The sequence below is a fragment of the Biomphalaria glabrata genome, chromosome 4 (genome assembly GCF_947242115.1).
Source record: "Biomphalaria glabrata chromosome 4, xgBioGlab47.1, whole genome shotgun sequence".
NCBI classification, from domain to species: domain Eukaryota; kingdom Metazoa; phylum Mollusca; class Gastropoda; family Planorbidae; genus Biomphalaria; species Biomphalaria glabrata.
The window spans coordinates 41583297-41598050 of NC_074714.1; the positions used below are offsets into that span (position 1 = coordinate 41583297).

The 14754-nt window shown below is 34.0% G+C and overlaps 1 protein-coding gene across 1 annotated transcript in view; it reads left to right on the forward strand.

Moving 5' to 3' along the window:
• Nucleotides 1–8861, forward strand: part of LOC106068070 (ubiquitin-like modifier-activating enzyme ATG7) — a 35775-nt gene extending 26914 nt beyond the window's left edge. Inside the window, exons 14-19 of the mRNA XM_056026059.1 lie at nucleotides 246–407; nucleotides 2600–2715; nucleotides 3633–3717; nucleotides 4949–5029; nucleotides 5671–5790; nucleotides 7565–8861. Of these exons, the coding sequence (XP_055882034.1) occupies nucleotides 246–407; nucleotides 2600–2715; nucleotides 3633–3717; nucleotides 4949–5029; nucleotides 5671–5790; nucleotides 7565–7618 (618 nt within the window). The 3' untranslated portion in view covers nucleotides 7619–8861. The remainder of the gene's footprint in view (nucleotides 1–245; nucleotides 408–2599; nucleotides 2716–3632; nucleotides 3718–4948; nucleotides 5030–5670; nucleotides 5791–7564) is intronic.
• The last annotated feature ends 5893 nt before the right edge of the window (nucleotides 8862–14754 follow it).

Below are 14754 nucleotides of genomic sequence, written 5' to 3' on the forward strand. Positions count from 1 at the left end.
ATTCATTGAATGTTTTTAATGAAGATATTGACCATACAAATTATTTATGTGACTATAGACTCCCAGTCAATTCTTGATATTCATATTACAATAACTTCTGTGCATCTTTAAATTTTAACCTTCTTTTATTTTGTTTTTTAGAGTGTCATTTTTTTGTATGTTTTTTTCTAAAAAAATGCTAGGTTCAGTTATGTTGAGATAAAAAATATATTGATAAATGCCCTTTTCTTTTTTTTTTTTAAAAGATTGTTATAAATGCTGCACTTGGATTTGATACATTTTTAGTTCTACGGCATGGTGTAAAAACAGGAAAAGCAGACGGCTCAATGCCTTCTTCAATGTTAGATAAAATAGCTGGCAGTTTGTTGGGCTGCTATTTCTGTAATGATGTTGTAGCTCCTGGAAATGTAAGTACAATTTTACATACAAATTTCCATATGATAATTGATTCAAAACAAATTTGAAATGTATGTTATTTAAAGTTTTTCTTTTCTATTTTTTCTGCTTTATCAATGAAAAACATGTGACTAATGACACAATGAACAAAGACACAAAATTTTCAGTCTAGAATTTTAATACAAACAGGAAAGTGCTTGCCGTCTTGACATTATTACGCCTCTTATACACCATAAAATCTATGCCAGGTTCTTAATGCACCATAAAAGTCTCTGCCAGGGTTAGCTACTTAGCATATTCTTCTATAAGCTTTGCTTGAACAATTTTGTAAAGTGCATAGGAGTCTAGTTAAAAATTCTGATCAAACTTTGTATAATTCATAGGAGTCTAATGAATTATTCTGATTAAATATAGATAAGCGCATATAAGTCTGTCGAAACATTCTGATCAAAGTTTATTAAACTTGCAATGTCTAGTGTAAAATTCTGATCAAACTTTTTAAAGTGCATAGGAGTCTAGGGAAACATTGTAATCAAACTATGCTTTTTGAATAGAAGTCTATTAAACATTCTAATCAAACTATTCTTATCTTATAGAAGTCTAAAAAATAAAGTTCCCCTTTCAGAGTTTGCAATCTATAGGGCAGATGATGTTAAGGTCATCTGTTTCTGTGGCCAATGGTTAACAAGCAGGGCACAACGATCTATTCTCCTTTACTTTCCCCAACTAAAAAATTCTGTGGCCAATGGTTAACAAGCAGGGCACAACGATCTATTCTCCTTTACTTTCCCCAACTAAAAAATTCTGATCAAACTTTGTATAATGCATAGGAGTGGAGTGTAAAATCCTGATTAAACTTTCTATAGTGCATAGGAGTCAAGTGAATTATTCTAATTAATTATTGATTAGCATATTGATGTCTAGTGAAACATTATGATCAAAATTGTACATGCCGAGTGGAAAATTCTGATCAAACTTTGTATAGTTCATAGATGTCTAGCAAAACTTAATTAAACTATCCTTTCCTAAGTGAATTCTAGTAAAACTTTTTGATCAAACTTTCTTAAGTTTGTATATTTTTCTTCTTCTTCTTTCTCATTGTACATGTCAGAGGGTTCAGATCAGTAATCCTATATCTGAGATGAACAGCGCAGTGGTTTCCAGATCAGGCAGTTCTCCGCATAGGTTTTCTTCTTTAGGAGGGTTTTGGGGCCAGAGTCTTGTTCGGGTTTCTTGATATAGTATTTAAAACTACTGACACTTGTCAAATTTTAACCATCAATGCTAATGTCCCTTTTAAAACCCTTTTGGCTATTAGTCTTTTAGGCATTCCTTTCTCATAAACTCTTGTCTATGCGCAGCACCAAGTCAGCGAATTCTTCTTTCCATGCCCGACCATGTTGTCCACAAAGTTCAAGTTAGTAATGTTTCTTCCTTCAATGCTTACAGAACTTTTGTAGCTCTCAAGTGCATACTCCATTATCCTTTTAAGAAAGATATTGAAAAGAAATTTTGATAGTAGGCAACCTTGTGTGACCCCAGCTGTGGTTGTAAACCAGTCTCCAATGTTGTTGTTAAAGTACACTGCTTTAGCAGTGAAACATTCAAATAATATAATACCAGTAAAAAATTTCAATTTTATAAAAGCGGTGAAACATTTAATTTTTTGTAATAGCCATGAAACTCTCAAACTTTATAATAGAAGTAATGGAATCAAACTTTACAATATTTCTAATCTCACAGATTTATTATTGTTGCTCTAGTGGCCTGCTAATAGAGGTCAAATTTTATAATAGAAATGAAACATTCAAACTTTATAATAGCAGTGAAACATTCAAACTTTATAATAGCAGTGAAACATTCAAATTATATAATACCAGTAAAAAATTTCAATTTTATAAAAGCGGTGAAACATTTAATTTTTTTTAATAGCCATGAAACCTCCAAACTTTATAATGGAAGTAAATGAATAAAACTTTACAATATTTCTAATCACACAGATTTATTATTGTTAATTTAGGTTTAGTTAGACCTATTACAAATTTAATTACATGACTGATCCAAAGTAATTTATACAGCTATGCCTAATATAAACTTTGTTGTTTGTTTTTTTTATATTTTTTTTTGTGGTCAATAGATTCTGCTTTAAAATGAACATGACTATAATTCAAATATGACATGCTTTGCACTTTTATACTTTCAGTCCACCACTGATCGTACTCTTGACCAGCAGTGCACAGTAACCAGACCTGGCATATCAATGGTAGCATCAGCCCTAGCTGTGGAACTTCTGATATCCATACTGCAACATCCTCTAAGGTTAATTTTTTTTTAATTTATAATAATATCAAATCAATAATAATAATAGAAATAATATATATAAAATAATTGTATGTAATAAACATTTTGAAAAATGTAGCTGAAAATATATTTGTTATTTCCCTTTATCAATTTTTTATTTGATTGTTTTTTTTTTATAAAAGTTATTTTTTAAAGTTAAACAAAAAACCCATACATATAATATTTAAAAAATAGTTTATGCTTTTACCTAGATATACCATATGATTGACTGTTTTATACTCTCATATTTCTTTTCTCATAAAGAATCTTTGTACCAAAAGTCATTTCTTTCTTTCTAGTGTTTTCTGAAGTTAACATTGTAGTTTACCTTCAAGACTACTTATATCTTCTTATCTTAAAGATTACACGTTACTTAAAAAAGAAGATAATTGCATCCTGCATATTTTGTGTATCAATCTAGTCATGCATGTCAATAACCTTGATTCAGGCAACCCATTCCACTCTCTAATGGCACTAGGGAAGAAGGAGCACTTGTAGAAATTTGTCCTAGCATATGGAATTAGAAATGTGCCTCTATCTTTGTGTCTTTCTGAGTTTTTTTAATTAGATTTTGCTTTTCTATTGTTAAATTATGGTTCGGTGTTTTATGTATTATTGCTACCTTACTTGTTATTCTCTTTATACTCTTGTATTAGAGAAGGGGGGGGGGGCGCGGAGAAAACAGTGCTGCATAATTACCAGCCACGTTTTACTTTGCCTAACTAATCCCATCCACTTATTTTTAGATTGCCAGACCAAGAATGTTCAGTTAGAAATGTCTTTATCTCCCAAGTGAAAAGTTTTTGTTTCAGTCATTGTAGAGCATTATACATAAAGTCAAATAATGTGACCTAGACATTTTGTCCCAAGTTGTATTCTTGTTTATCTCTTGCCAGAACTGATGCCCCAGCAGAAGTGAATTCCTATGACAGTAGTCTTCTGGCAGAGTCAGATTGCTCCTTAGGTATTGTACCACATCAGGTGAGATAGATATAGATCTATTACTGAGATACATTATTTGGATTTTAATGTTTAGTTGTTATTAATTTTAATTACAATGTAGCGACACACTAGAATTGTGCTGAACTTCTTGCTTTAGTAATTTGGGAATATAAACATGTTCGAATAAAAAAAAATGACAGTCACAAAATTTTTAACAAATTGCTTCAACAATTTATTTGTTTGCAGACACAATATTTTAGGCTAGTGTAAATGCACATTTACTGAATATTTAGTTTACCAGTCAACCCACGGTGGAGCATACGCCGCTATTTTGCAGGGCCGGCTTTAGGCCACCGCAACCTGTGCGACCAAAGTGGACCCGGCACTTTCATAGGACCCACACTAATTCTAGGTGTAAATTATTAAATGAAACCATTTTATAACTTAACAGATTTCTTGCAACCTCCTGATTTACCAGGAGCTCCTGGAAATCTCCTGAAATTGCAAAATATATGAATAAGTCCCCAAAATCTCCAAAAATTATTAAAATCTTTTCAAAACTCATAAAAATCTCCTGAAATATATAGACAAAAAATTGTCATTTTGGGGTGTCATTCAATATGAAAAACGCAAATCCTACGCAGGATAAAAAAAAACATCATTATGCAATACCCGTAATTGTGGAATCTGGTGAAAGAAGCTTCTCGCGCCTCAAACTAACGAATTACTTGAGGTCATCAATTCTCGCAGATAGATTGAAAAATTTGGTAATTCTTGCTATTGAGCATGATCTATGTAGGAAATAAAATGTTTATGATATACTGTATGACTTCGCTACATGCAAGGCTCGTAGAGTAATTCTGTACGTAGTAAAGAATGAATAAAATGCAAATATGAATTTATTTTCTAATACAAAATCTTAATTTTCACTTATTTTCCGTATCCCTATTGAAACTTGGGTCCGCGAAATCCGTTTCGCAAAGGGCCCCACAATGGTTAAGTCCAGTCCTGCTATTTAGTCACAAGTGAATACAGAGTAGATTACTTGTTCTCCCCCCCCCCCACCCCCCCTCTTTTTTTCGCAGCTAAATTGGGGTAACTCTAGTCCAACTTGTAGAAATAAAGAGTGATCTTTTCTTTACTTCTTGGTGTCCAAACTGTTGAGCTATGAAGAGAATTATATATAGAGATAAAAAAACTTTTTTTTTTAAATTTATTTATTAGTTTATAGTTCTCAGTTAACTTATTATGATTTTTTTTTAAAATTCAGATTCGTGGATTCCTTTCAAGATATCAGCAGATCTTGCCAGCAACTCAGGCCTTTCACATGTGCACAGCCTGTAGTGCTAAGGTAAGACTTCTTATTGCTTTATCAATTACAATAATTATCTGGCTAGTTTGAAAAAATAGTTTTTTTTATTTTCAAGTGAAGATATAATTGAATTTTGTTACTTATCAATAAATCCAAATAGACTTATTTACAAAATCTGTTATCAGGACATTTTGGGGGTAAAATTTGATTGGTTAGTTAGTTATACCATGAGCTGACTGTGTGACTGACCCTAGTGATCTCACTGGTTTAAGGCAAACAGTGTAACTGTCCATTCACCTTTGTACCTCACTGATATTGCCTTAAAATACTCCCAACTTCTTTTTTAAGATCTCCTTTCTTCCTATCTTGTTAATAACTTTTGAATAGAATAAAAAAGATTTTCTCAAACAATTAATTTATTTACTTTAAAGTACAAAACTGTAAATTTCACTGTTAATTGACCAAATTATAATTTGCTCTTGGAGAGCTATGCATTTAGACACACAAGCTGACATGCCATACAATTGTCCTGTAGGCTACATTTATATTATTTTATTAGCATCTTAAATTGTCTTAGTATATTGAATTTTTTTAACCACACATTTTCAGTGCAAGTGTTTTGTTTCTGAAATTATATAATTAGATTTATTTTTTCAATAATATGATGTTAAAATTTGTAGGTGATTGAAAATTATGAGGAGCATGGTTTTGAGTTCTTACTAAGAGCATTCAATGAGCCAGGCTACCTGGAAGAGCTAACTGGCCTCACAGCTATGCAGACTGCGACTCAAGATGCAGAGGTATGAGGATTAAAGAGAATGTGGATCCTGTGTTTTTATATATATACAATACTAAAGTCATTTTTTTTAAACCAATTATCAACAAAATCAAATGACTGCCTTATATATTTGTTTCCTTTTCTAAATGATTGTATTCAAAGTTTATAAAATCTTATTGAAAATATGCATTATGCTGCTCTATTGATGGAATTAAGGCACAATGCCTAACAGCAGTTTCTTGCCAAGGATCTACGGGAGGAATAATCCTTCCAGTCTTGTTACCAATTGGAGTTCATCGATGGAATCTTTGCATCAAATAGACTGCCTTAGTATTCCACCTTAGTAAAAAAAAAATTTTAATTTACTCCATCAGACTGTATTAGCTCTACTCATTGACTAAGACACAAACATGAAAAAGATTAAGACTTCTGTGTACAGTCACTGCTTGTACTTCTCTGTTTGTTGTGTCTGTTCTATTTTCTGGGATGTTGTTTTTTTTTAATTTAAAAAAGAGTCCTTGCAATCACAACATATTTCCAATAAGGATCACTTAAGCAGTGTTAGTCTTACCCAACCATTATGTAGTGTTGTATCTCACCAATTACATTTGTCTGCCTGACATTTAAAAAAACTTACTTTTATCTAGCGTATCCTTCATGCTTATAGCATGCTCAGTGTGCTATGGTCCAAACTTTCATGCTTATAGCATGCTCAGTGTGCCATGGTCCAAACTTTCATGCTTATAGCATGCTCAGTGCGCCATGGTCCAAACTTTCATGCTTATAGCATGCTCAGTGTGCCATGGTCCAAACTTTCATGCTTATAGCATGCTCAGTGCGCCATGGTCCAAACTTTCATGCTTATAGCATGCTCAGTGCGCTATGGTCCAAACTTTCATGCTTATAGCATGCTCAGTGCGCCATGGTCCAAACTTTCATGCTTATAGCATGCTCAGTGTGCTATGGTCCGAACTTTCATGCTTATAGCATGCTCAGTGTGCTATGGTCCGAACTTTCATGCTTATAGCATGCTCAGTGTGCCATGGTCCAAACTTTCATGCTTATAGCATGCTCAGTGCACTATGGTCCAAACTTTCATGCTTATAGCATGCTCAGTGCGCTATGGTCCAAACTTTCATGCTTATAGCATGCTCAGTGCGCTATGGTCCAAACTTTCATGCTTATAGCATGCTCAGTGCGCTATGGTCCAAACTTTCATGCTTATAGCATGCTCAGTGCGCCATGGTCCAAACTTTCATGCTTATAGCATGCTCAGTGTGCTATGGTCCAAACTTTCATGCTTATAGCATGCTCAGTGTGCTATGGTCCGAACTTTCATGCTTATAGCATGCTCAGTGTGCCATGGTCCAAACTTTCATGCTTATAGCATGCTCAGTGCACTATGGTCCAAACTTTCATGCTTATAGCATGCTCAGTGCGCTATGGTCCAAACTTTCATGCTTATAGCATGCTCAGTGCGCTATGGTCCAAACTTTCATGCTTATAGCATGCTCAGTGCGCCATGGTCCAAACTTTCATGCTTATAGCATTCTCAGTGTGCTATGGTCCAAACTTTCATGCTTATAGCATGCTCAGTGCGCCATGGTCCAATCTCTTTTGTGGAGGCAAGGGTAGGTGGTCATGTCATTGCCAAGCAGCTTTGGCCTCTCCACCAAACATCCCATGTTTGTATAGAATTTCACTTATTTCTCTTTAGAATATTTATTTATAAGGTTGAAGAAAATACAATAATTTCTATAATTCATTATTGCTTTTATTTTTGCACTTGTTTCCAGGTCTGGGATCTAAGCGATGATGAGGAACCAGAGAGTATGGAAGCAACCACTTAGTCAACTTGTATACAAAACCTTTAGACATTGTTCAATTGCCATTTGTAATGCGCTTTTTGTTTTTCCAAAAATCAAAATGTAGTGTTTAAAAAAATTGTTTGTTGGAGAATTCTGTAGTGCCTAGTCCTTAATTACTAAAATTTATGTTTTTTTTTAAATCAATCCTTGTGTAAATCTTACTCAATTTCACCTCACTTAAAATGTACAATCACTGAAAGTGCTTTTTTTTTTCGTCTGAGAATTTTCTTTTTTTCTAGATCATTCAAACAACTTAAGAATGAAATTCATTGAAATACAAATTCAAAAAGTAAATTGCATAGGGTTCCCTTTCTTCCGTAAGCCTGCAATGGCCAAGTTGAAATTTATCTTTTTGAGTGACAAGGCTAGTGGGTATTTGGTTTAAGCAACTTCAGTATATTGAGGTTTGATTATATTTTTTATCAGTTTAAGAATTATTTTATTGATGTCTTATCCGGGTCTTATTCCATGACTTTACATTTTTCACTGTGCCATTTGCCAACTAGCTTTTTATGTCTTTATGTGGTTATCCTTACATGACTGTATGATTAGTATATGGCTTGAAGCTGGTATTGCCTAGAGCTGAGGGCAAATTTTTTAAAAATTTCATTCTTACATAATTTCATCTTTGAGACATCATTCAGTAATTATTTATGCTCACATATTTAAAGCTTTAGATAAATCAGCTTTTTGGTTTGTACCAAGTGTTATTGATATGAAGCTAAATTAAGTCTTTCTGAGCTCATTTTTTCATGTTACATTTCAATTTTTTTAAATTTTATCTTCAACAGTGCCATATAAATGGTGATACACTTTATTCAGAATATTTTAGGATGGTCCTTTTTTTTTCTTTTCTTTGATAGGTGCCTTTAGAAATGTTATAATATATTCAGTTTAAACTGTTCAATTAAAGAAAATGTAATATGATGAAGATTATTCAGAAAAATGTGTACTATGAAAGTAGTTTCTTAAACATAAAAGAGATCAAAGAATAGAGAAAGTTTTTTTTTTCTCAACAAGAAAATGTTTACATTTGAGTCTAGTCCTCAAAATTGAAAAATATTTAAAAACGCAAGTTCTCAGGCCAATATTTTGTATGCATAACTTCAGGCTACTCAGCTGTCTGAAGACAATGTCATTAGTTCATCACTATCACAAACTGATTTTTTTTCTAAAATAAAATGTATGTATATGTCTGTGCAATAAATGTGACCCAAAATTTAAACATGCATGACTTTTGATTTACTTCAACTCAGACATAGATTCTAGATTTCTTTATTCTTTCTATTAAAACAATAATGTCTGTGAATAAAGAGACCAATCCTGAAAGGGAAGTTATGATTTGTACCTCATTGAACTTAACACACAGACACACTTGCCAAGTGTGGAAGAACAAATACATTGCATTCTATCCATAAGAAATAAAGAAGTTAATAAAAATAAACAAGAATTGAACAAGCTCTCATCCGAATCACTAGAAGGACGCCGCCTACTATAAGCTATCCAAACAAGACCATCTAATCTTTTGCCTCAGAACTGGACACAACAGAATGAAACATGTTCTGCAAGCTAAACATTGGTACTAGCGAGATCTGCCCCCTTGGACTGTCACCTGAGAATGCTGACTATTCCTTCATAGCTGCATTCAAACATCCTATAGAAAGATTATTATTTGAAAAGCTACCTGATTTGGAAAAGTGGGATCAAAAAACTATAAGCTAATATAAATGCAAATAAAACATTTGGAACTGATGGTATTTCAGCTAGATTGCTTAAAAGAACTAAATGAGTTAGCACCAGTGTTCAAAATACTTTTTTATGCATCACTTAAGGTAGAGACTGGAAAGAAACTAATGCCACTCCCCTATTAAAAAAGGGGGATAAATCCAATCATGGAAACTACATGCCAGTATCACCACTCAGCAGCATCACATGTAAAATACTAGAACACCACTTATATAATCACATTGGCCTTACTCCATACCAACATGGCTTTTGGAAAAATCTAGTAAGAAAGCATCTATTTGCTCACTATTATCTAAACCTTTTGAAAAATCATCAATTAGTCCTATTAGTTGTGTTTCACATGATCTATATTTCCTTTATATTTGTCTAAGTGGTTTATGATGTTACTACATATGTGTTCTAGGATATTACATGTGATGCTGGTAAGTGATACTGGTCTGTAGTTTCCTGGGTCAGAGTTTTCTCCTTTTTTAAATAGGGGGGGTGACATTAGCTTCTTTCCAGTCCCTTGGTATTCTGCCCTGGTTAAGAGATGCCTGAAAAAGTATTTTGAACACTGGTGCTAGCTCATTACTTCTGTCTTTGGATCCCCTTTTCTTGTACTTCTATATCTCCTATGTTGTCTACTTGGTTCAAATTAAGTAATATGTCCTTGTCTCCTGGGGCTGAGAATGCTGATGCAAAATATTTATTTAGGAGATCAACTCTGACAGAAGAACCTGCTATGTTAGAGAATATTTATTCACCTGAAAAAGTAAGTAATATTTAAAAAAAAAAAAAAAGGAAAAAATATTAGACTAAATTTCTGAGCAAACTAGTTTTTTTTCTTTGTAATAGAAAAAAAAGTATAAAGATTTTTTTTTTCTTACAATTGGCATACCACATGTTTGAATTGCTTGTTTGTCTATATTCTTAGAATCACTATTGCCTTTTTTTCAATTTTACAGTGGCGTAACTAGTGTGGGGAGAGAGGAGTACAAATTTGAAAATTCCCCCTGGGCCCCCACTTGAAGGGGGCATCCAATGCAATGTTATCTTGCTAATCAAATTGTTATGTATACTAGAGACCATGTTACATGTATTCCACACATTAGACTTATATATTTATCAAGTATATTACCTCATGTCATGATGTCAAATTTCAGGGGCCCCTAAAGAGGCCAAGCCCCTGGGCCCCCAAATCCCTTGCTAAGCCACTTCAATGTAATAAACATACACTGCTGTTTTTTTTTAGATAACACACATGTCTCTCCCCACCTCCATTTTCCCAATTCGGGTTTTCATGCTTTCGAATAATAGGAAAATCCTTTAATGAAATCTATTATCATTAAATCACCACACGAAATACACACAGACATACATACTTTCATCAGAAAATACAAAAAAATAACTCAAAACCATCCCTAGAAAATGCATATCACCTTATCACTTCTGAGCTGAGACTTTTTTTTATTTATAGGATTTAATTATTATTTCTTTTTAGATGCTATTGTTAAATTATGATATTACATGCTTCAGAAATGTAGTGTGCACTATCTTAGACATCAAAGATCCTATAAGTTCTGCCTTTAAGTCTGTAAATTAACTTTATGATGACAATAGTTTCTTAGTGGTCAATTTTTGATCATTTTTTTTTTAAATTTTAAAACTCTAGCCTATTTGGCAAAATAATTTAGAATCAAATAAGACTAAATAATTGTAGCTTTTTCTTTCAATCCCCACTACTCGCATCTAGCCAGAAACAGTATTTGTACCAAAAAAATCAAACAATAGCAAAAAAAAAAAATACAAAAAATAAAATTGCATCCTTTTGTTGATCTTGGTAATGTGCTCAAGTTAATGTAGTAACAATAGTTTTTACAAAGAAATATTCAACAATGCCATAAAACTAAAGAGTATTGTTAAATGCTAGGAAAGTCAGGTTATGAAAAAGGAGATATTAAATCACAAAACAAGAAAAACATAAAAAAATAATTTAAAAAAAAAACCAAAGCTTATACGAAGTCTGATTGTATTAATTAGTTTAGAGCAGTCCAGTAATTAAATTTGTAATAAATCTAGAACAACATTAATAAATAAGTGCGATAAAAAATATTTTTTACCAAGTTGTTTGTCATGCTTTTAGCTTTCTGAATACGCTTATGATCCTATCATTTGTCTGGACCAGTTTGGAAAATGGCAAGAAGGGGGGGGGGGAGGGATATCTTGGTGAATTTTAAGGTTACCACTTTTTAAAAGGATTTTTTTTTTAATGAAAAGGGGGGGGGGATGACCCGAATTTGAATTCATGGCTCAAGCTGACATTCTAACCACTCTGCTAGTGAAGAGCATATGAAAATAGAAGATTGTATAGTTATCGGTTCCCGGTCACTTCATCCCTGGTCATTTCATCCCCTGGCCATTTCATCCCCTGGTCATTTCATCCCCTGTTATTTTCATCATCTGATCTTTTTATCTATCAAATAGTAATTGTAAAAATCATGAAATGAACAATATTTAATATATCCATTTTGTATTTAAATGACAAAAAGTGTAACATTTGATTAGAAACTATAAAAATTTAACATGTATAGAGGTAATATAAAAAAATGTTATCCTAATATGGGTGAAGTCAGACTTTATTAAAAAAAATAATTAAACTTTATTTCAAGGCTAAAACTGACGAGCCCAATTAAAAAAAAGAGCGATTTAAAAAATAAAATAAAGTGAAACATGGTCGTACTTCCACCACAACTTGGCCTTTGATGATAAGTTATCAGCGGCACGGTCATAATTATTGTAATCGCATTTCTATCTCGCAAAAGATTTCCACTACTTGCACCACACCTAGGCATTTGATCATTACGTCATGATTATTATATATATTATAATATTACCCCCCCCCCCAATCCAATAGAAGCGCTATAGCTAAGTACACACCCAGATTTACAATACAATATAAGATTTCTCATCAAGAATGCAAAGTGGAAGAGGAAACACTATAAACGCATTAGTAACATGTCAAAAATATCAAAACGCATTCTACATAATCATATTTATATATTAGATGAAATGAGGGCTTAAAGTTAAAGCCTAAACAGCACTATTAAACAATGAAAAAAGAAAAATATTTAAATGACCGGGGGATGAAATGACCAGGGGATGAAATAACCGGGGATGAAGTGACCGGTCACAATAGTTATCTAGTGTTTTGTGCCTTTTGCCAAACTTACTTTCAAAAGGTGACCTATAAAGGAGACAAATTCATGTAATACCATCACTTCAGTCAAGTACAATTTCTTTCCCTTGTTCAAGATACCAAACAAAATAATTAGGCATAATTACCAATAGTTAATTAACTGATTTTTTAAAAATTGATTATTGTGTTGTCTGGTAAAGAAATAATTGAGCAAATTTTTAGCCGGATCTGAGACTGGGTGTTGGAGAAATAACTTTTTATTAAACAGACAGATAGAATGAGTTAAAAAAGAAAGAAAAGTTCCCCTTTCAGACCTTGCTATCTATAGAGCAGATGATGTAATGGTCATCTGTTTCTGTGGCCCATGGTTAATGAGGGTGTCATGTGGCCAGCACAACAACCAACCGCCTTTACTTTTCCCCAATTAATGTCTCAGTTTCTCATAGTTCTTCAGAGAGGAACCAACTTTTGAAGAAGGCGTTTGATGATGTATGGCAGTGTGCCACTGCTTTCTCCTGCGAAGGGTAAGTGGCCATTCTAAAGTAAACAGGCGCGATTTGTTGTTATGCACATTGTTGCCAAAATTGTTGTTGTAGCAGCATCTCTAGATCTTTGCTCTACTGTATGTAATTGTCACAGTCTCGGTTGACATTGTCTGTTATATGTTCACCTCGGGTCATGAGGGTGAAAGACATTTGAAATTCCTGATATAGAAACAGGAAGTAAGAATAACTAAATTGACTCTTGGTCAGTAGTAACCATAAGAGTCGGGTAGAGTGGTCACTTAGAGAGTCGAATAGTAACTTTTAAGAAGTCGAAGTCAGTAGTATTTTTGGTCCGTTGCGGACAGTAGGAACTTAATGTGAGAGTAGTCACTTGAAGTCAGTAAGACAGTACACGTATTTTGATAGCTACTTTGTATTTGGAGCTGGATACATATTGTTGTAACTCTAGGTTAAGGCACTCAACGAATAGGCATGCAACTCAACACAGTGTAACAGGAAATAAAGACAGGTGTTTATTCACTAGGGCAAACACATAGCATCCTTCAGCTTCCTCAGAGTCTTCCTACTAATTTACCAGTCCTTTAGACAGCAACCCGAATGTGGACCAACGACAGCCTTCCCCGCTTCGCTCCAGGTCCCTTCTACAACCTTCAGGCAGCACCAAAAGCTGGCTTCTTAGTTTCCAAACATTCAGACTCTTCACAATCCCTGATGCACTGTTATTCTCTCCATTCTAGTGTCTTCCTGTTTTCGTTCACTAGTGCGCTAGTGCGCACCTCAAGCACTGGTGCAAGGCAGGGTTACAACAATATTATTGTTTATTGTTACCCGCTGTGATGCGGACGTTACTTGTAGTCGATTCTGGAGAACTTAACATGTTGGATATATTTGATACCGCTGTTATGCGGTTGTGATTGTGTTTCTTATTGGATTATGTAACTACCAAGAAGTGCATTATTATTATTAAATAAAGTTTATATTTAGTCTGCTAAAGTGATATTTGTTTGTCACGTGGTGAGTGGACGCACGAACCCCGCATTCTTCAGCGATACACAATAAGCCTGTTACAGTCTACAGGGAGCCAGGTCTTGGTTACTGTTTGAGCAACGTTGTGGTTGGCTTCGGCTAGTGCAAAGCTTCGTCATGGCTATTAGGATCACTGGCGGATCCAGAACTTTGGAGTGGGGGGGGGCGATTTTTTTCCAAACCCTAACCCTAACGCCCAGTAAACCCTAACCCTATGCATAAACGTGTGTACAGAACACACATACACACACACACATATATATATATATATATATATATGAGAATTTTAAAAAGCAGCATTTCTCAACCTTCGGCGAAAAAGTGGGGCAACGCGATAAGGTTCCCTAGTGGGGTTTGGGGCAAAGCCCCGACGACAAAAGCAATTTCTTGCATTCTTCAGTGCAGAAACGCATTCTCTTGACATTAAAAGCTTATTATTCATCAATGGAGTTCGGGGCGAAGCCCCGACGACAAAAGCGTTATCTTGCATTCTTCACTGCAGAAACGCATTCTCCTGACATCTACAGCTCATCATTCATCAATAAAGTTCGGGGCGAAGCCCCGACGACAAAAGCATTTTCTTGTATTCTACACTGCAGAAACGCATTTTCCTGACATCTAAAGCTTATTATTCATCAATGGAGTTCGGGGCGAAGCCCCGA